The sequence below is a fragment of the Balaenoptera acutorostrata genome, chromosome 5 (genome assembly GCF_949987535.1).
Source record: "Balaenoptera acutorostrata chromosome 5, mBalAcu1.1, whole genome shotgun sequence".
NCBI lineage: Eukaryota > Metazoa > Chordata > Mammalia > Artiodactyla > Balaenopteridae > Balaenoptera > Balaenoptera acutorostrata.
This window is the reverse complement of record NC_080068.1, coordinates 78,360,419-78,383,594: the sequence shown is the minus strand read 5'-3', so window position 1 is coordinate 78,383,594 and position 23,176 is coordinate 78,360,419. Positions and strand designations below refer to the sequence as shown.

The window sequence follows — 23,176 nt, the reverse complement described above, 5'->3', positions numbered from 1 at the left end:
CCTTATACAACTGTGTAAAGTGTTATGGCTTTCAAATATACCTCCCTGGGGGATTTCAGGGAGAAGAGCATGCGCCCTCTGACAAAGCACAGACACCAGAGCCGGCCCCAGTCCCCAGATCATTCACCGGGACACATCGGATACCCTAGATCAAGTATCAGCTGTTCTCCTGACCCAGAAAACTGCACATCCCTTATCACCTGCTTGCGACTCTTCGTGAACTTGGCTCCTCTGCTGGCAACGTAATGGGTCTCTTTTTACCAGTAGAGGTTTTGCTGACTGCTGGAGCCCATGTGGTTCAGCAGGGGAATCATATTGACATTTATCAAGACCCTGCTATACACCAAGTATGTGTTTGGCACTTTATCTGTTTCCTCTTTAATCCTCACAATAAACCTTTTAAGTAAATATTATAATTATCATTTTTACAAATGAGAAAACTGAGACTCAAAGAAATTCTGTGACTTGCTCAAGCTCACATAAATAGTGAGTGGTGGTCCCAAGATTTGAACCTGGGCCACAGGACTCCTTCTGTGTCTTTATGTTCTTTCTGTTGCATTAGGTCAGCAGAGACATGGGGGAGATGCCTCCCTGCCCTCCTCCTGCATCCATGGCAGATGCTGCTAATGATCTTGGTGGCCGTTCCCTCTGATCTAGGATTAGGTACGAGGCACAGGCTACATATAAAGAAGTTATGATCCATGTTCTCAAGGAGTTTGCTTTGACATAGGTTAAAATATAATACAGCAGTAGACTAGCAATGTAAGGCTGTGAATAACACAAGTGCTAAAAAGATTCTTGTAAGCTTATAAATCATAGGAAATATATCCACCATCCTTTGTCTCAAAGCTGACGTTTTCCCTGCTTTCTAATTCCTTGGATTTCTTTTCTCATTCTAGATATTACTCATTTATTCAATCAAAAAATGTCTTCTCTGGGTCTAGGAGTACAGCATAGAACAAGACCAAGTCCCCGCTCTCAGGGAGCTTAATTTCTAGTAGGAAGACAGACAATAAACAAGCGAGTGCACACAGACATGCACATACTTCAGCTGGTCATAGTGGGATGAGACAGTAAAGCAGGGAAGATGGGTAGATTGGAGTGGAGTGTTGTTTTATGTAGGGTTGTCTGGCAAGGGACTTCTGATAAGGCGGCATTTGAACTGAACCAAGAAGGAAGAGAGCGAGGGAGCCGAGAGGATATGGCCAAGGGCACCGCAGGCAGAAGGAACAGAAGGAACAAAGGCCCTGAGCAGGAGTGGCGTCGTGTTTGTGGGATGGCAGAGGCCAGCCTGACCGGAGTGCAGTAAGTGAGGGGAGAGGGTTAGAGATGGAAAGCTGGTAAGGATTTGGGCTTTTACTCTAATTGTCACTACGGGGAAGTGAGGAGACTTGTCCAGCCTCCAGACATCAAGCAGGGCTGCTGTGGACTCTCCAGTTCCCATATGCTTCTGGCTCTTCAATGGGGCTCAAAGACTCCTTTTACAGAGTGGAGAGGACTGAGCAAAGGGGTGACATGGTCAGACATGTGATTTAAAATGGTCACCTGGGGTGTGTCTCCAGCACCACATGGAGATATGGCGCTCACGCTTCCTGTTTTCCAGGAGGTCCTCCTTCCTTCCCTTCTGGAATCCCTTTTGTTCTGATTTCACCTGCATTTCCCCAAGCCAAGTGGAGTTGGGTACAGTTGAGGGATAGGGGTACCATCCTAGAAGCAGAGCAGGGCTCTGGGTCTCTACTTCGTGATGTTGCTGGAGCCCCGCCTCCAGGGTCTCTCCGTCTCAGTCCTGGGGACCCAAGGGGGTCTCACGTGTACTTCTGAAACATTGCCCTGCTGTTCACTGCTCTCAGCCCCTAGCCTGGCTGTTGGCCACAGGTTCTATCACCACTGCATATGTCACCCCTATCTGGGGACTCTGATCCCCTGCCCAGGGTCCTCTAATGGTCACTATGTGGAAGTGAGGAGACCTGTCCAGCCTCCAGGCGTCAAACAGGGCTCCTGTGGACCCTCCAGTTCCCACGTGTTTCTTCAGTGGAAAGGCTCCTTTTATGTGGGAGAGCTCCCTCTCTGGGAATCTGTACGGGGCTCCTGGGATCCTGCACTGGAAGACAGGTGGGATTTAATGGAACCAGCTGGGCTGCACTCAGTGTCGGCCCTGGCCTCCCCACGCATCTGCCCACATCAAGCTTTTGCATCGTGACTCTCTTTTCCCTTCAGGCTGTGCTCTGTCTTCATCTGGGATGCTGACCCCTATTGCAGTGCTTGAGCCTGGTTAAGTGGATTTAAGGGTTTGATGACATATATCAAGGGTCAGCAAACTCTGGCCAGCCACCTAGTTTTATAAAGAAAGTTTTATTGGAACACAGCCATGCCTATTCATTCACATATTGCCTTTGGCTGCTTTCACAACACAACAGCAGAGAAGAGTGGTTGCTACAGAGACCATGTGGCCTGCAAAGCTGAAAATATTTACTATCCGGCCCTTTACCTAAAGAGTTTGCCAACCTCTGTAATAGATTTAGATCTGCCAGCTCTCACAAAGCAGAAAAGAAGATTTTAAAAGACTGCTACAAAAACATGTAAATAATTAAATCCACAGCGGATTGACAATAATATTAATATTGCAGTGAAAAAGAAGACAACAAGACAATGGCAGGACTGATGTTCTCCCACTCATAGTACAAACTGCTTGTCAGATAAAATAATATCCTCTAATCAGTTCTGTCAAGAAGTTGGTGGAGAGAGAGAGAGAAGGGCAGGGGGCAGGGGTAGGAGAGAGAAATGGATAGATAGATAGGTGAATTGTGGCTACAGGTTACATGCTCAAGTTTTAATGCTGGGGTTGCATTTTCCCCCTTTAATCATCAACTTGTTTAGCACTTTTTATGGTCAAACACTGTTCTTAGGGTTTTACCAAGCTCAATTTGTATCTGCTTACCCAACTCAAAGCAGAGCCAATCTACTGACACAAGGTCGTGCTGAAGAAATGTATAACGTTTATTGCAAGGTGTCAAACAAGGAAAATGGGCAACTGATGCTCAAAAGACCTAAGCTCCCCAATGGCTTTCAGGGAAAGGTTTTTAAGAGCAACATGAAGGGTGAGGGTTGTGGGATGCCTAATCAGCTCATGGACATTTTTCTGATTGGTTGGTGGTGAGGTAACTGGGTGGTATTTCAGAAGTCAACATCATGAGCCTTCTGTTTCCAACCAGTCTGGGGTCTATGTGCTGGTGGTCAGCATGCAGTTAATGTCTTCCTCCTGGTAGGGGTTTTAGTACCTGCAAAACAACTCAGAGATATGGCTCAGGATGTTGCCTATAGCCCTTGAGGAGCAACTAAAGATCCTTGACTTTGTTTTATGGCTAAACTTTGTCTTGCTTGATTTCTTTCCTTTTTTTCCTCATTTTCTCACTTCTCTCATTAAATTTGCTCTTTGGAACTCATGGAAGGCCTAGGAGGCTATAGCTTTTCTACAAACAAGAGGCAGGGACATAGAGGGGGAGCGTCTATCCCTGGGAAGGCCCTGAAAGGTACCGCTTGGTTTCAAGGGTTTCACGTATGTTAACTCATTTAGTTCTCAAAACAACCCTAAGAGGCAGATACTATTATAATTGTTCCCATTTTACAGATGGAGAAACAGAGACACAGAGAGGTTAAGTAATCTGTCCAGAGTTACACAGCTAGGAAGTGGCAGGAAGGCTTGAATCCAAGCAATTTGACTCCAGACTTTATGTTCTTAAATTCTACTTTATACTGCTTTTCTTGATTATGAAAACAAAGACAAACTGGAAAATGTTCAGAGAGTATAGCCTCAGTGGGTAGTAGCCCTTCTGGCATGATTTGACATCTTAGCTACCAACCCTTATCCCAAACCTTGGTGCATGGTAAAAGAATTGGAGATTACTCCTTTAAAAAAGCTCTGATTTTTTTAATTTCGAGACACATGCCCAGGATGAGTCCATTAGAAAGTAACGTGAAATAGGGCCTCAGAGGCCCATCGGGGAACCTCCTGAGATTTCAGTGAGTTGGGAGGCATTGGTTCGCAGGTGCCACAGCTCTGAGCACCCAGGACAGCTCTCCTCTGCTAAGAGCTTGGGTTCCTAGGGAGGCTGAGGGTCTCTGGCTTGGCTCTCAGTGGAGTTGTCATCCTGTCCTGTCTACCCCCTCTCTGGGTGGACCTCAGACTTTTCATCTGTAAAATGAGGGAGATCAGCTAGATGGTCTCCATGAGCTTTTCAAGGATTAAAAATATTCTGATTCTAGATTTAATGAAATGGAGAAAATATCCATGCCATATTAATTTGTAGGGGGGAAATCCTTTACAAAGCATTATGTTTGACTTTTGCTAAAAAAATACATGTAACAGAATGAAGGTATGTGTGCTCTTCACTCCTTTGTCTTTCCCCCTCCCTCCCCCTCTGTTACTGGGGAGAGGGTCTTTTTTTTTTTTAATTTATTTATTTTTGGCTGTGTTGGGTCTTCGTTTCTGTGCGAGGGCTTTCTCCAGTTGCGGCAAGTGGGGGCCACTCCTCATCGCGGTGCGCGGGCCTCTCACTATCGCGGCCTCTCTTGTTGCAGAGCACAGGCTCCAGACGCGCAGGCTCAGTAGTTGTGGCTCATGGGCCCAGTTGCTCCGCGGCATGTGGGATCCTCCCAGACCAGGGCTCGAACCCGCGTCCCCTGCATTGGCAGGCAGATTCTCAACCACTGGGCCACCAGGGAAGCCCCAGGGGAGAGGGTCTTTTGGCAAAAATTTCACTAGGATTCTCTGTCTGGCAGGAGCTCTATTCCAAACAGCAGAAGCACTGCCATCCTTCTCCTGGAATAGAGCCAGGGATGCCCCCAGAAGGCATGACCTCGATGGGCAAAGGGTTCTCAGCAGCTTCAGCCAAAAAGGGTTGAGCTGGGACCCTGAGGGAGGGAGAAGGTAGGAAAGGATGGGAGACCATTCAAGGTAGATCCTGCATGAACTACAACGCAACACCATGAGAAGAGGAAAGGAGTATTTAGAAGCACCCTCTGCGCTTCTTTGTACTCATGATCTGCATGGAGTGAGGCAGCGTTCTGCTACTGACCTGGGTCCCTCCAGATCTCACAGGACATGACAACACAGTTCCGTGACCGTTGAAAAAGGCGGCTGCCGCATGAACACTGTCTGTCTCTGCCTGGTTGGATTCTTCTGGGTGACCTTTCTTTTCCTTCATTGTGCTTTTCTATACTTTCTAATCTTGCTACACTAAACATGTATTTCTTTTTTATTTTTTAATTAATTTATTTATTTATATTTATTTTTTGGCTGTGTTGGGTCTTCGTTTCTGTGCGAGGGCTTTCTCTAGTTGCGGCGAGCAGGGGCCACTCTTCATCGCGGTGCGCGGGCCTCTCACTGTCGCGGCCTCTCTTGTTGCGGAGCACAGGCTCCAGACGCACAGGCTCAGTGGTTGTGGCTCACGGGCCTAGTCGCTCCGCGGCATGTGGGATCTTCCCAGACCAGGGCTCGAACCTGTGTCCCCTGCATTGGCAGGCAGATTCTTAACCACTGTGCCACCAGGGAAGCCCAAACATGTATTTCTTATACAATAAAAATTGTGTTTAAAAAATATTAAGATCTTACAGAATGTCTCTAATAGCCTAATATTATATTTTGGGAATAGACAAGTCCCTCAAGATTGGTCCATAGAGGAGGATTTGGCTCCCAGCGACTCTGAAATGGCTGGAATCTTTTATTGTGGCAAGGAAGGCTGCTTCTCAAAAGGTGCAGACATTGAAAGGGTTATTGTGCTCTCTAGAAATTTTCTGAATTGTGGGTCCCTTTTTTCTGGCCAGAGTATATTCCCTCAGATGGTGATACCACACAAACTGTGGTGAAATGCTGCTCAGAATTTCTACCCACGAGCTGGGGAAAGGTAGCTGCTGGCATGAATATCATGAACTTCCCAATTTAAATAGTTTAGGGCTCTGTGAACCTGAATTAATATGCCAACAGATATGACCATTCCTGTTAATGAGCTCTCAGGAAATAGAGTGTACTCTGGAGGTTCCAAATTTCTAGATGGCTGAGGTTTATTCAGAGTATTTTCATTGTCTGAACCCATATTTTAGAAAATCAGTCTAAAGCATACCTGCCTGTTTTTTAGCCTTATTGAACTCTAAGTGGTGAACTCAATGGATTACTTCTTCCATTAGTTTCCTACAAGCTACAGGACCACTATGTTAAAGGTCTCTCTCTCTCTCTGTTTTTGTTTTTGTTTTTGTTTTTTGGTGTGTTTTGGAGCTAAGGGAAACAGTGATTGGGTAAAAGTGCACAGGTCCCAGGGAAAACACCTAGTGGTTGTTTTTAGAATGAATTTGAGAGGAGTTTGCTTTCTAGTCATTAACATCTTTGCCCTAAAAGGCAGAATATCCCCCTCAAAAGTATTGGTTTAATTTGGTTTGTGTTAACATTGACAGGTGAGCATCAAGTGTTACCATTTTTTTTTTAAATTTCAAGTGACCAACTGAATGAACTGAGTTAATCAAAAGCAATCAGACTACCAGAGATGATTACTTTCGAGGCAGGTTTCAAGCAGCAGCTGCAGTAGCTAACACCATGTGTTCACTGAGCACTTATTCCCAGGGGCTGTTCTCAGTGATGTGAGGCATCAGAGACACATAAGACAGAGCGTCTCTCACCATGAGAAGGAGGAGAGGCTGCGTTAGCGTGGGGAGCACACTGGGCTGGGGTGGGGTGGCCTGGAGTCTGTCTCCGGCCAAGTGCTGCTGGAAGGAAGCTGTTCTAATCTCTAGACATCAGTTTCCTTGGGAGAAAATGAGGCCTTCAACTCAATTTCAAAAGGACCTTCAGCCTCTGAGATTCCAGAGCCGATGGCTTTTTGGAGGAGGGAGGCCTGTGCATGGGCACCGGGAACTGTGTCATTTGATGAGTGAGTCAGACTCAGGGCGTCAGAAAAATAACGTCTTCACAATCAACACAAGGGCATAGGCAATTAGGAAATGCACTTAGCTGACGGCTTGAGTGTCTGTTCCATTCGGAGGATATATTCCTGAAGAGGGAGAGGGTGACTCATCAGACGGCTGTAACTTGATGAGGTACAGCTCTCCAATTTCCTTGCTCTGATTCCAGGCAACTGAATGATCTTAATTTGGTTTCCCAAGGCAGTTTCCCCAGGCGAGAGAAGGGACAGGCTGTGGCAACTGGAAACTGACATTCTTTTGTGTGAGCAAAATTAGATCACATATGAGAAATGACTGAAATGATAAGAAGTAGCATTCAAATGCAAAGCATCCTTAGTAATATCATCATTAGTTATGAATCATTTTCGTGCTGATTTGGTTAGCCTTTGGACTTTTTTTTTTTTAAGAGCTAGTAAACACTGGGTGACTTGGTAAATATAGAAATTCTGTATCTGCAAAGCTGATCAGAGGTGAAAATTACTAACATTTACATAGTGCTTTACAATTTACAAAGTGCTTCTCTATACAGTATCCCAGTAGCTTTGGGAGACAGGGAATATTATTTTCTCAGTTTCTAGTTCAGGAAAGCTCTGTATTATGAGGGAGGGTTTGGGCTGGCAGTCAAACCTAGGTCTTCCACTCCTAATCCAAATCATAGTGCTGCTGCTTCTGAAGCAAGTGAATGCTCTTCTGCCCCCCATCCACCGGCATACACACACACACACACACCTTCCTGTACGAGATCTGTGCTCAGTGGGACAACTGAATGAGTGGTGAGAAGCAGAGAAGAAACCCAAATGCCAGTTTATTCTGGAGACTGTGGAACTGCTTCTCTTTCCCTCTTCAGAAGCCACTCAAAGTGCATAGGGCCTTTCCAGATGGCTGTCCCATGGCTGGGTCAGTTCAGCTTTCCTTAGTCCCCAGCTGAATCTTCTTGCTGCAGGTGTAGAAAGTGTCCTGTCTGCTTAGGTGGAATCTCAGGGAGTGTCGGACTCCTACCTCTCTTCCCCTGAAAGTTTGGTTTGGATATTCCTGCTGAAGGTAGCTAGGGATGCTCAACCAGGGTGGGGCCCCCAGAACAGCACTGCCTGACCTAACCCACCTGGGGCTCCTGACTTCTCAGCTACTGGAGCTGCCAGTCTCAGATTACCAATGGGGAGGGATCTCAGGACCTAGGGCCCTCCGTGCACTGCAAGCCTGGGCTCTCTGCTGTGCAGAGACAGCGGCAGAGTGGGTGCTTTGTGACCAGACCCTTCCCATTCACAGAGAGAGCTGGAAGACTTCACTGCCTGGCTGGGAATTTACAGAGGCTTAGGAAAAAGATGAACTGGCCCCACTTCTGCATCTCCTTTTGCTGGATTTACTTTGCTGCCTCCAGACTGAGAGGTAAGAGGCTGGTGGGCGTGTAACCATTGTCGCTCATCTGGGGCCACTTCTTTGGGTTTTAGGGTGGGCCAGGAAAAAGAACAAATGTTCTAACTGCAAGGAAGTACTTTGTCTTCTTACTGACTCATACTAATCCTGTAGGGTGGGCCAGAAAAATAACTCCCATTGACCTAGAGCTTGTCCCTAGCTGATGCTAGATTACCCCCAACGCTAGTCCTTGGACTGCTGTTCTTTGCCTTGAAATATACATGACACTGAAGGTTGATCAGGTCCCTCTTTTGAGCAGCTGGAGAAACAGCAGATGGAAAATATGCTCAGAAGTTGTTTAATGACATTTTTGAAGATTATTCCAATGCTCTTCGTCCAGTAGAGGATACAGATAAAGTCCTGAATGTCACGCTCCAGATTACACTTTCTCAGATTAAGGATATGGTGAGTAATATAGTGGTAACTCTGAAATGTTTAGAATGAAACTAACAGTGCTTTTCAAAGGAAATGTCTGAACTGGGAATTGGAGAGAAAGTGAGAACAGAGAGCTCTGTGTGCAAGCTGATGGGAGAAGGGAACTCCAGGGGAAGAAAGCTTTCTACAAAATTAATTTCACTAAATTACCTAATCCTGGCCATTAACACTAACAGTCTTAGATTATCTAAAGAAAGTTGGTTACACATTACATGTTCCATCTCTATGAAATGTGCAAAATCAGCAAAAAACATAGAGACAGAAAGCAGAGTAGTAATTGCCAGGGGCTGCAGGAATGATGGGGGAATAGTGATAGACTGCTTGATGGTCATAGGCTTTCTCTTTCGGGGTGACAAAATGTTCTGGAAGTAGAGAATGGTGATGGTTCCACAACATTGTGAAAAAACTGAAAGTCGCTGAACTATACACTTTAAAATGGTTAAAGTGGTGAGTTTCATGTAATGTGAATTTTATCCCCATTTTTTAAAAGGTGGTGTTTTTTAAAAAAAATTAATTTATTTATCTTTGGTTGCATTGGGTCTTCGTTGCTGAGCGTGGGTTTTCTCTAGTTGCCGCGAGCGGGGGCTACTCTTCGTTGGGGTGCACAGGCTTCTCATTGCGGTGGCTTCTCTTGTTGCAGAGCATGGGCTCTAGGCGCGCGGGCTTCAGTAGTTGTGGCTCGTGGGCTCTAGAGCGCAGGCTCAGTGGTTGTGGCGCACGGGCTTAGTTGCTGTGCGGCATGTGGGACCTTCCCGGACCAGGGCTCAAACCCGTGTCCCCTGCATTGGCAGGCGGATTCTTAACCACTGCGCCACCAGGGGAGCCCAAAAGCTGGTGTTTTAAGATGACTTACCTTATATAATGCTTATATGTGTTTAATTACACGAAGTTATGAAACTTGAAAGACTTTTCTTTGGTACATTATCGATGTTTGCCGACTTTTTCATTCAAAAGAATCATCGGTTGATCCATTTTCAGAGAAATTTGGGCAGTTGATCCATGCAGAGATCTGATGATTTAAATATTTGTCCACTTTACATTCCGAACACTAAATCACAGAAAAAAACATGACCCTGGCAGTCAATCAAGGGGATAGACTGGAAAATTTCTCACTTACTTATTGGAAATAGACTAGTGCTCTTGGAATTCCTGTTTTGAAGATGAGTGTTCTAGAGATAAGTGCATTCGGTTGAGGTGTTGATGGGATAACGTTATATCTGGGTTCATTGTGCAGGATGAAAGAAATCAAATTCTGACTGCCTATTTGTGGATCCGCCAAATCTGGCACGATGCGTATCTCACGTGGGATCGAGACCAGTATGATGGACTGGACTCCATCAGGATCCCCAGCGACCTGGTGTGGAGGCCGGATATTGTCCTGTATAACAAGTAAGTGCAAGTCAGTAGTTTCTCAGGAATGAATTTATTGATGTAACAGAAAGTAAACATAATGGAAAAGGAATGTTTAAAACATGCATGAAGTTAAGTCTATTCATGTTCCTAGTCCCTGAAGTGAAGGTCATAAAACCTCAAATAGGGCTTCCCTGGTGGCGCAGTGGTTGAGAGTCTGCCTGCCAATGCAGGGGACACGGGTTCGAGCCCTGGTCTGGGAAGATCCCACATGCCGCGGAGGGGCTGGGCCCGTGCGCCACAACTACTGAGCCTGTGCGTCTGGAGCCTGTGCTCCGCAACAGGAGAGGCTGCGATAGTGAGAGGCCCGCGCACCGCAATGAAGAGTGGCCCCCACTTGCCACAACTAGAGAAAGCCCTCGCACAGAAACGAAGACCCAACACAGCCATAAATAAATAAATAAATAAATAAAAATTTAAAAAAAAAAAAACCTCAAATAATAAAACAATAGGTCATAAAATCTTAGAGTTACGGCCCCCTTTTCAGATGAGAGACTGTATTAGAAGCCATGTTAGTTTTCTAGGGCTACTGTAACAAAGTAGCACATACTGGGTGGCTTAAACGACAGAAATTTATTGTCTCACAGTTCTGGAGGCTAAAAGTGCAAGGTAAAGGTACTGGTAAGGTTGGTTCCTTCTGAGGGCTGTGAAGAAGACTGTTCCCTGTCTCTCCCCTAGCTTCTCGGGTGGTTGCTGGCAATCTTCAGTTTCTTGACTTGTAGAAGCATCACACAATCTCTGCCTTCTTCTTCACATGGTGTTCTCCCTATGTGTTGTCCGTGTCCATATTTTCCCTTGTATAAGGACACCAGTCTTGTTGAATTAGGTGTTTACACCACACCAGTACGACCTCTTCTAAACTAATTACATCTTCAATGACCCTGTTCCAAATTAGGTCACATTCTGAAGTGCCAGGGGCTAGGATTTCAACATACGACGTTTTCACAGATGCAATTCACCCCTTAACAGTGGTGCTCCCTTGTCTAAGATCATGTATCAAAAATACATGATACTATTAAGATTAAATCAGAATGGGCCTGCTAGAAGCTGGCCTATGGAATTTGGACTTTGTATGGAGTGGAAGATGAACTAGATCATAAGATCACCAGTTGGCCTTTTCCTGGTCCGAGAGCAAGAGGCCTTGGTGAGTGGGTAGGTAAGGTTTAAGTTTCTCAAATTGCAAAGTGTGCACGAATCATCTGAGGAGCTTGCTGAAATACAGATTCTGATTCAGGAGGTGTGGGGTAGCGTTTGACGTTCTGCATTTCTATAAGCTCCAGATGGTAATGCTGCTGTTCCACGGATCCCACTTTGAGAAGGAGCCAGATAGCTGTCTCAGCTCAGGTCCAGGCGCTCCACCTGTTGTCAAAGGGGCTCCTCTCTCTCTTTTTATTCTGGAACTCAAGTTTCTCAGGGTTGGGAAAGGTTCCTCTTTGAGCAGAGCAATATGAATGAGGAGCAGCTCGGGGGGACTCTCCTGAGAGCTCAGCCTTCTATTGGACGTGAGTTTCCCTTCAAGAAGCAACTGGTAGGTTGCAGCCTGGATTTTAGTCTCAGTCCTTACTCAGAGAGCTTGTCCAAGGGTCATGACCTCATGAATCATAGCCCTGATGCTGCTGTCCATTCCCCACTCTGGAATGGCGACTCTTCCATACCCCTTCCCAAGCAAGATCACATCCAAGTGCTGGTGCTTTATTCCTCTGGTTCACACACGCCTCAACACACACACACACACACACACACGTACATAGCAGGCAAGAGAATGAGCCAGGATGTCCGTTACCTTGTCCCACGCACAGGGTGCAGGAGAGTAATCAGAGGATGCACTTTACATAGGACAATTACAGCATTCTATAAGTTCAAAATTCTCCCTGGAGAAAAACAGAATGCTGGTTCTCCTTTTCCTCCTGCTTTGATTGACTGAAGCAGTGCCCAGCTCTTACTGAAACACTTCTTTCCGAGCTGGCATGACCTAAGTTAAGTTTACCCCAGTCCCCCTTTATCAGAGAAGCCAGTTATGCACTCATGAGCTCACAGAAACCTGCTGTGGTTTTGGTAAATTTTGTCCCCATTCTCCATCCTTTCCCCCCCAGATCGCTGGCTTTGAGAAGTGTGAGTTCTGGTCCCCTTTTCTTACACACACAGACCCTTTTCACCACACTGATTCATCAACTCTTTTCTTTTCCTCTGGATTGACTCTTTAGTCTTTTTTCCCCTCCTATCATGGACAGTTCTGTTTTGGATCCTCTATTTTCCTGTGTGTTCTCCTTCTCAGTAACATCAGAGTTTTACTATTCAGAGGAAACCCTAAATGTACTTATGGTTGGATGTCATTTGCATTCCTTTAAACAACTGAAATGAGAATAGAAGAGAGTTAGAGGATCAGGCAAAGGAGGGACCCCAGTCCTTTGGGGTCCCCAGGAAGGACCCTGACCCTGGTCCTTCTAGCTGAAACCCTGGACCTGCAGAATCTTCTGCTTCCTGATATAAGTACTTCCCAGAAACTGGTACAGAAACTTGTAGACCACAAAATGGGCTTCCTGAGTGGTGGTAGGGAGAATAAAGAGGGGTATAAGGCAGGTGATCCAGTCATGTGTGATAAAGATAGTTTGGGCAGGAAGATGCTTAACATCTAGATTCACCACTGGTGCCTGAATCCATGGGTTAGACTTGCTGAGGAGTGATCAGGATGGTCCTGGGCCTGGAAGCTATTTCATAGGAGGAGCAGTCAAATTTATTGATGCTTAGTTTGGAAGAGAGAGGTCCTTAGGAAGACTTGATGGCTGTCATAGGCAATCATAGGAAAAATAAGGTAGAGAAAAAAGAGAAAATTCCTCCAGAGGACAAAACCCAAAACAATGAGTAGAAGTTAAAGGGTTTTTTAATTGCATTTTAATGCAATTAAAAAAAAAATAACTAATAATTTGAATAATGAATTTTCCCAAGAGGTAGTGAGCTCTTTAACAATATAATGACTCAAAGCAGATATTGGCTGTTACCAAGTCAGTAAAGGAATAAAATTGGGGCTCAGAGTTCTGGTGGGGTTGTTTATTATAGGTATATAGCCAATATAATGGTTAGTATAAGAGGGTGCAAGGATTCCTGACATTTTTAGATTAGGTAAAGAGTGGATTACAGAAATTTCAGAAGTGTGTTTATTATGAGAGAGTTTTAATGGTTGGATTTTAATGGACCGGTTTAATACTTGGATTTTAGACCTAGTGAGAAATTGGGTACCCTGTTGTACTCAGAAAGATTTGTCTACAATTTAGCTTTAAGTTCTGCTTAAGTAGCTTAGAGAATTGAAAGGATGGAAAAATTGTAAGATGAGATTGGATATACATATGTCAAATTTTATCAAATTGTATACTTTAAATGTATGTAATTTATTGTATGCCAATCATACATCAATAAAGCTCCTTAAAAAGAAAAAAAAAAGATGAGATTGGATATAAAGGAGGCAGAAGAGGAACAGGTTTGGAGAAAAAGATGATGAGCTTGGTGTGAGACCTGTTCAGTTTGGGAGACCAAAGGAACAGAGGAGACAAACAACAAAGAGATTGCAAAGGCAAGTTTTAAGCCTGGAAAGAAGGTCACGGCTAGAGCTATCAAAAGCCCTTTAAGCCCTTATAGAACTGCTCAAGGAGGGAAAGAAAATAGCTGAGGATAAAGTTGGAGAATTTCTTCATTGAAGAAATTTATGGAGAACATTCAGAAGAAATGGTTAAAGGGGTAGAAGGAGAACTGAGAGAATTGCCTCATAGAAGCCAAGGGAAGAAAGGATGTCTAGGAACAACTCACAGCGTGAAGTGCTTGGGAAGGGTTGACAGACTCTTAGAAGAGTCTTTAGATTTGCCCATTTGCAAGTTATGAGTGACCTTTGAAAGAGCACACTTTGAAAGTTGGGGAGAAGCCAAATTGCAAGAATACAAGCAAGATGGGGAAGTGAAAGCAGCATGCATCAATACTCTTGAGAGCGTGTGCAGAAAGAGAGGAGAGAGGTGGGAGGGGCCTGGGAGGAAGGGAAGTTGGTAGGGAGACTTGGGAACAGAGTTGGGAAGGGATTAGAGGAGCCAGAGAGAATAAGAGAGACCAAGAGAGGCGAAATACTGAAAGAGACTTGGAAGGAAAGAAGTCACAGTACAAGAAGAGAAGTTAGCCTTGAAAAGAAAGAGAGGGACTTCTTTTTTTTTTTTTTTTTTGATAAATTTATTTATTTATTTATTTTTGGCTGCGTTGGGTCTTCATTGTGGTGCGTGGGCTTTTCATTACGGCGGCTTCTCTTGTTGCAGAGCACGGGCTCTAGGCGCACGGGCTTCAGTAGTTGTGGCGTGCGGGCTCAGCAGTTGTGGCTCACAGGCTCTAGAGAGCAGGCTCAGTAGTTGTGGTGCCCGGGCTTAGTTGCTCCGTGGCATGTGGGATCTTCCTGGACCAGGGTTCGAACCCATGTCCCTTGCATTGGCAGGTGGATTCTTAACCACTGCGCCACCAGGGAAGCCCGAGAGGGACTTCTTTTTGACATGGAAGGGAAGATAAGGGGGACACATGAAAGACGGAGACATTGGAGATGGGAAAAAGGGTGGATTGTGGGACTGAGTAAAGAGACAAGCCTACGTCGAGGTTCCAGGCACTGTCTGGTACCAGAAAAACTGGCTGATTCTCACTGTTCTCTCCTTCACCAGCCCACACTTCTCCAGTTCTGGGGATCTGGCTTCTTACAGCCCCTGCTGGGAAAGGTCTTTCTGCTCAAGTGCGAAGCTGAAGTCAGCTCAGTCTTTGATCAGGGGAGAAGGGACTGCCTGAAGGGCACTAAGTGTTGGAGGAAACGGAAGATAAGAGGAAAACAATTTAAATAATCTCTTAGGGTCATGTTATTGAATGCTGCCCTCTCGACCTCCATTTTGAAATTTTGTCCCTGTAATTTTTTTCATTTTCTAGTTGGGAAAATGGAACCCAGTTAGAAACAGAGGGAAGGGAAAGAGAAGAAATTCGTATGTATTAGACACTTACTATGTGTCAGGCAGTGAATTGGGGCTCTACATAGTGTGGTAGACAAAATAATTGCCCTCAGAGTGTCCCCATCCCAATCCCTGAAGTCTGTGAGTATGTCACCTTACATGGCAAAAGAGACTTTGCAGGTGTGATTAAGTTAAGGATCGGAGAGGAGATTACCCTGCTGGGGCCAATGGAAACAATCTTACAAGTCCTTATAAGAGAGAGATGTGGGAGAGTCAGATGCCACAAAGGAAGCAGAGATCAGAGTGATGGAAGGAAGGAGCCCTAAACCAAAGAATGCAGGCAGCCTCTAGAAGCTGGAAAAGGCAAGGAAATGGACTCTCCTTTAGAGCCTCTGGAAAGAATGCAGCCCTGCCTAAACCTTGATTTTTGGATTTTTGACCTCTAAAACTGTAGAGATGCTAAATTTGTATTATTTTAAGACACTTGGTTGGTGGTAATTTTTTACAGCAGCAATAAAAACTTAATAGATTAGTTATTTACTTAATATAACATTTAAAAAGAAACCTTAAGGTATTATAACCTCTACTTTTACAGGTGCGTGATAGAAATGTTACTTGCTCAAGGTTACAAAACCTGACCAAGATTTTAACCCAAATCTCTCTGTGATATTTCTGTGATGTCATTGCTACTTTCTAAAGGAGAATGAGCCGTACTGATTCAATCAACCCACTTACCTACCCACTTACCTTTCTTTGTTAAATCCTTCTTCTGTGCAAGGCATTCAGTCATGTGTTGAGGGGTTAGGATTTTAAGACTCAGTCTCTGACCTCAATGAACAGTCCAATAAGGAGTGTATGTAAAATGTAAGCCCCTCATAACACAGAAATAAAGTGCCAGAGCCCTTCAAAGGTGAAGGGATTTCATCAGACTGGAGGGGCAGGCGGGGCTTCTCAGAGGTGTGGGCATCTGAGCTGTCTTGAAGGATGTATTAGATTTATACTTGCAGAAAGTGGGGCGGGTATTATAGATAGAAGAAAGAGTTTGAGTAAAGGAGAGACATTCACAGGATCTGTTAGGGTTTCAGCCTTGATTGGTGGTGTGCGAGTGAAGGAGACCAGTGGGAGACATCAGAGACCAGTAGGAGGCTACAGAGTGGGATGGGAGTAGATCATGGAACATCTAGGACACTGAACTTAGGAGGTTTGGAAGTATTTGGTCGGCCATAGGAAACCAGTGCAAGAGCTGAGCTGTAAAAAGATGTGATCAGAGAAACCAGGAAGATAAAACAAGATATTGGTCATGAAGTAATTAAATAGTAATGTCTTTAAACTCCTCCTGAGTAGCTGGGGTGATGTTTTCAGACAGTGGGCTCCTTTGCCCTCTGGCTTCTGGTTGGGTTGGGCCAATGAGAAGCACCAGTGAGCAATTGGAGGGAGAAAAGGGAGTGAGGTTAGGGCATGTGTTCCCTTGCTCTCTTCCTATAGAGTTATTATCTTTGGCTTTCTGTGTCCCTTGACAGAAAGGTATAACTCCTATCATGGTGACCCTCTTATGCAAGTCTTTCCTTCCAGATCTTGGTAATTGCACCTTCCCTTCACCTTTTCGGGCCCAGGAATGGTAATAGCTCTGCTGTTATTAGCCCTGGAGTGGTTGTCCTACACCTTATCCATACCTTTGTAAATAGTCCCTGCATTAAACACTCCTCAAATTATCTAATTTGAGTGGGCCATCCACTTTCTGCAGGGACCATGACTAATACAATTGTTCTAGCTCCAGATAGATTCTCTCTGACCCCAAGATCTCTTACACCAAGGAAAGTAGGATGGGTGAGTTCCCATCCTCCAGTTCTCACTTCTCGTATAGCTAACTATATATATTTCTCATTGTTACAGAGGGTAGGTTCAGGCATTTTCAAAATATTCATTTTGTTCTCTTCACAAGACCACGTTAAAGATCCCCTCTCTAGACCTCCATTAAACATCGAGTGCCACAATTCAGCTGTAATGCTCTGATTAGAGTGGACCCAATCAGACCATTACAGTTAACACGGTGGCACCTAAATTTTAATAAGTAGGAAAAAAACTTTTAAAACATGCCCGTTCTTTGATCTAACACACCCTCTTCTAGCAATTTAACCTAAGGAAAGAGTCAGTGGATAAACGCAACAATTTGACTGCAGAGATGTTCACTGCGGCATTGCTCGTAAATGTAAAAACTGGAAACAACCATAATGTTGAAAACAGGTGAATTGGTTAAATAACTATGGCACACCTCTGCAATGGAATGTAACTGAATACCATTTAGCCACAAAAATGAAGTTGCAAAAGAATATGAACAGATGATCATACATGTTTTTAAATTGTCTCAATTTTTTTTTGTAAATTAACTTTTTCATTTTGAGATAATTGTACAGAAAAGTTGCAAAGATGGTACAGAGTTCTTGTTTATTCTTCACCCAGTTTCCCTTAATGTTACATCTTATGTAACCATAGTACATTTGTCAAGACTGATACAATACTATTAACTAAACTACAGACTATTTGGACTTCACCAGTTTTTCCACTAATGTACTTTTTCTGTTCCAGAATCGAATTCAGCAAACCACATTACATTTAGCCATAATATATTTTGTAGGGAAAAAATTGTAAGGAACACTTGGGAAAATGTGCATTAAAATATTCACAGAAACATATCAGTTAAGGCTGTAAGCATTAGAAACTGACTTTGTCTACCTTGTGACAAAAGGAATTTGTTGGAAAGATATAGTACAGCTCACTGAATTAAAGGAAAAAAAATCAATGACCAGGCCTTGGAAAGGACAAACCAGGACTACTCTACAGTTCAAGACAGTGGGGAATATTGAGCTTTTTTTAAAAAAAAATTAACTAATTGACTTTTATAGGGAGCCATCACCAAGTGTGACTCTTTTTGGTCTTTGGGTCACTCTGCTTAAGATCTAAATTGCAGGGGTAGTGAATCACTTGGATCTAGCTCAGGTCACACAGCCAGCCCCTGGCCAGGGGTGGCTGAGGAACCTTGATCATTGTTTCATCTGCCTTACAACGGTCATGGAGAAAGAGTCGTTCCCCAAAGTGAAATAGAAATTCTGTACCCCCAAGATGTCAGGCATAAATGTTGATAAAGCAAAAAGAAGTTATATCTAGAATAAATTATTATCTCTTAGATTATGGGTGAATAATTTTTTCTCTGTGTTTTTCAAATGTTCTACAGTAAACATGTACAACTCTTTCAACAGCAACAAAAAGTTACTTTAACATTCTTGTGCCCACAGTTAACAAAATCAGGTAAGCAGAGCCCCCTGTTAGACTTTAGCCTCGTTTACTTTTTGTCTGGATGTTTGAATCATTATACCTGGACCAAGAGAGTGGCACTGGGAATGGAGAGGAAGGGGCATAAAGCAGAGATGCTTTAAAGAAAGAATCCAAGAGAACTCGGCCCTAACTATTCACAGGAAATGGAGAAGAAGGGCAAATTAGAGTTGATTCCAGACTTTCAAGCCAGGGTAACAGGAATGGTGATCCATTGCCAAGACACTGAAGTGATGGGCACAGGGCGGTGAGCTATCGGGGGTAAGGAGTTTGGTGAGTTGTCCTGGTGAGCAGCTCTCATTTTCCTCCTCTGACCTGCAGGGCTGATGATGAATCTTCTGAGCCTGTGAACACCAACGTGGTCCTGCGGTACGACGGGCTCATCACCTGGGATGCACCAGCCATCACCAAAAGCTCCTGTGTGGTGGATGTCACCTACTTCCCCTTTGATAATCAGCAGTGCAACCTGACCTTTGGTTCCTGGACCTACAATGGCAATCAGGTGGACATATTCAATGCCCTGGACAGCGGAGACCTCTCTGACTTCATCGAAGATGTGGAGTGGGAGGTGCATGGCATGCCTGCTGTGAAGAATGTGATCTCCTATGGCTGCTGCTCTGAGCCTTACCCGGATGTGACATTCACTCTCCTTCTGAAGAGGCGGTCCTCTTTCTATATCGTCAACCTCCTCATCCCATGTGTCCTCATATCTTTTCTGGCTCCCTTGAGTTTTTATCTCCCAGCAGCCTCTGGGGAAAAGGTCTCCCTGGGAGTGACCATACTGTTGGCCATGACTGTATTTCAGCTCATGGTGGCAGAGATCATGCCAGCCTCAGAAAATGTCCCTCTGATAGGTGAGTTCAAGTGTCTTACACTTTGAGTCAGCACTGTGGTAACTGGGGTTGTATCTGTATCTTTAAACTCCTAACAATGACGTCAACTTCAGACTCAGCACAGGCTGTCACATACTTCATTTGGTGTCTTCAGTTGGCATCTTTGAAAAGGGACGCGGCTGTTGGAAACAAAGCTGGTCTTGCTGTCTCCAGGTTTACTCAAAGGAGGAATGAGAGCAATATGGTTTAGAGAAGTGGTTCTCACAGTATGGTCTCTGGACCCACGGCATTAGCATCATTTTAGAAATGCAAATTCTCAGGGCCCACCCTAGACCTACTTAATTAGAAACTCTGGGGGTAAAGCCTGGCAAACTGTTTTTAAAAGCTTTCTAGGTGATTTCGATGAGCTTTTTGTTTAAGTCTAAAAACCACTGGCTTAGAGATTAAGACCCTGATTTTGAAGTCAAAGAAATCTGCGTTTGAACTCTGACTTCACTGCTCATTCTTTGATCAGCCTTAAGCGAGTTACTTAATCTTTGAGTCTCTACTTCATCATCTGCAAAATTTGTGTAATTGCTACCTCATTGTGCCACTGCTTAACACAGAGCCTGGCATATGGTGAGGACTGAGAGAAAAGTGACTATTATTATCACGTCACAAGGGATTTCTTCTTGGGGAGAGTGATAAATGTGATGGAAATGATGAACTGGATTTTTAAGCCTGCCGTCTACCCCTGATAGAATAATTCTCAACCTTTACTGGGTAGAGTAGGCGTGGGAGAGCTTGTTAAAAATGCAGGTTCCTACACCCAAAGAGGTTGTTTTTCTTTTTAAGCAATCTTGGGCAAGATTTGGGAATCTGAGGTGATTCTCAAATAGAGCACATTTTCAAAAGTTTGCAATAATGAAATGTCCCTCTACGGGAAGGAGTGTAGACTGTGGCTGCCATCGCTGCTTCCCCTTTCCTTTACCTCCCTCGCTCTGAGATCCCTCCTAACACCTTTAATACCTACTTCCTGCCACCAAGGATAACACCCAGATCCATACGTCTATCTCAATGACTTGCTGTTGTAATAGATGCTTATGAGAATCAGAAGCTAGACCTAATTTTTAGTTCTTTAATGTAATCAATGAGGAGAAATTTCAGAACACCAGGAGACTTAGAAAGCAATATAAAAGGGATATTGTACTGCCCTTTTACCCTCTCCTGTATCCAGTATTACCCAGGATTTAGACGTTACTACATTGGTTTCTCTGTTTGGAGATCTCTTCCTTGTTACGTCTCTCCCAGCAACACCTCCCCCCCCCCCACACACACACACTCATGTACACCTTTTTGATAAATAGACACAGAAGGTTCTCTCCTTTCTCATCACCACTAATAAAGAGGAAGACGTGTATTGGTACTTTTATCACCTCTCTTGAGGCAGAAATGATTGACAGTGGCAACATCTAATAATAACCCTGTTTGAGGCAAGATCAATTGACAGATCCCTCTCTCTTCTTTAGCAGTAAGATTCAAAAGCAAGCTGGATCAATTTCTGAAGAAAGATGTCTCAGAACATGTCTCAAGAATTTTACAAGCATTACTTTTTCTGTTTCTGTGATAATATGAAATGTATCTTTTTCGGAAGGGTGCACACAGATCTTGAGAACTTTATTAATAGTCACAATTTGTTATTTGTAGCACCTATGAAATAGAGTTCCAATCTCACAGAAGTGTGTTTAAGTTTCCTGCATCAAGTGTAACATTTGATCCAGGCTTTTGGCCCACAGCCTTGACAATGTTAAGAAAGATTCCATTTATTTTTAGTTTACTCAAAGCTTTTAACAAATAATAAACAGATGATAATCATTATCAAATGCATTGTCTTCAACTGTTAAGATGATTGTGTGAGTTTTTTTCTTTTCCCCCATTAAGTTAGTGAATTATATTACAGTTTTCTGATGTTGAACTAAACTCTTCTTTATCATGATGAATTATCAATTAAAGACACCGTAGGATTTAGTTAGCCAATGATTTTTATAGGACTTTCTCAAATATGTCTATAAGTGAAATGGCCTTAATATTTCCTTTCTTGCTACTTTTGGAACCAAGCCTGAATTTACTTCATAAAATGAGATTTTCTAGGCAGTTTTCCCTCTTTTCTATTTTTGGAACAACTTGTATAAGATATGAGTTATCTGTTCCTTAAAAATACGGTGAAACTCACCTGTAAAACCTTTTGGCTCTAGCGCTTTTTGGAAGGTGGGTGGGTAGAGGTATTTGGTTAATTCCTATTTCTATTCAAGTGTTCTTTCTTCTTACACTAAATTTGACATCTTATATATTCGTAGAAATTTCATCTAGGTTTTCAAATGTATTATCATACAGCTATTTGTAATATTATTTTATTGTTTTCTAAATTTCTATTCTCTTATTTTTTTCTTTTGCATCCCTTTTTGTTTCTTTCTCCCACCTCTATTCCATAAGTGGCCTCATCAAAGGTTTATCAATTTTATTACACTTTTCAAAAAGCTTGCTTTTGGTTTTGTTCATCTTCTAGGTTCTTTGTTCTACATTTCAGAAATTTGTACCCTCATCTTTATTGTTTCCTTCCTTAATTTTCCTTTTTCATGAATATTTGCTTTACGTAATCACATGTTAAAGACGGATAGTGACACAGTGTCTCCTTTCTTCCCCAATGGTAATGAGCTTTCATATTAACAAGGTCCAAAGACAATTCTGAGAACTGACCAAGATCATTCATTGTTTATTTATTTGTTCGTTGAAAGTGGAAGTTTTTCACAACATGACCTCAGCAAAAATTTACAAACCTTTTAACTCAGGGCAAGGGACAGTGCTGAAAACTTTTCCTGTATTTTCTCAGTTAAGCCTCATCATAGTCCTATGAATTAGATACTAATATTACAGTCATTTTATTAAGAAGGAAGCTGAGGGTTACCAGAATTATATAACTTGCTCTAGGTCACAAGTCTAGTGAGTGACAGAGCTGGGATTTGAAACCAGTTTTATTCAAAAGTCTATAATAGCAACCATTAGTGTATACAGCTTCCTTAGAAAAGGTGTTTGTTTCTTTTTGAGCTAAACACAAGGACAGTTTTACGCTAACTTGGTTGTTGTTATTTTCCAGGCAAATACTACATAGCCACAATGGCCTTGATCACAGCCTCCACTGCCTTGACCATTATGGTGATGAATATCCACTTCTGCGGGGCTGAGGCCCGGCCAGTGCCACACTGGGCCAGGGTAGTCATCCTGAAATACATGTCTAGGATCTTGTTTGTCTACGATGTGGGTGAGAGCTGCCTTAGCCCCCGCCAAGACAGGGAGCAGGACCAGCTCACGAAGGTTTACGGCAACCTTCCAGAGGCTAATCTGAAGACGACCAGAAATAAAGACCTTCCCAGAAAGAAGGAAATGAACAAACTCTTAAAGGATGACTTGAGGTACCAGGGTGAAAACCCGCAGGATGTTGACAGTGACTGTGCACAGTACAAAGTGCTGACGAGAAATATCGAATACATTGCCAAATGCCTCAAAGACCATAAGGCCACCAATACCAAGGGCAGCGAATGGAAAAAGGTTGCAAAAGTCATAGACCGATTCTTCATGTGGATTTTTTTTATTATGGTGTTTGTGATGACTATTTTGATCATAGCAAGAGCAGATTAGTGAGCATTTGGTGTGTGGGAATAAATCAATAAAATTCCCCTGTGATCTACTCTAATGTTCTTCCAAATTAGAAATACCTATATCTATATATACACAAATATATATAAATTAGGATTTATGTTGTCTTTACTTTTTGTTTTCAACTTCAGATCAATATTATAGCTATCTGTC

At 43.4% G+C, this 23,176-nt stretch overlaps 1 protein-coding gene across 1 annotated transcript; it reads left to right on the top strand.

Moving 5' to 3' along the window:
• The first annotated feature begins 8,273 nt into the window (after positions 1 to 8,273).
• On the top strand, positions 8,274 to 23,005 carry CHRNA9 (cholinergic receptor nicotinic alpha 9 subunit). Its single transcript, XM_007178797.2, has 5 exons — positions 8,274 to 8,337; positions 8,624 to 8,769; positions 10,034 to 10,188; positions 18,819 to 19,351; positions 22,464 to 23,005. Exons 1-5 carry the CDS (start codon positions 8,274 to 8,276, stop codon positions 23,003 to 23,005), a joined length of 1,440 nt encoding a protein of 479 aa, XP_007178859.2.
• Positions 23,006 to 23,176: the final 171 nt, after the last annotated feature.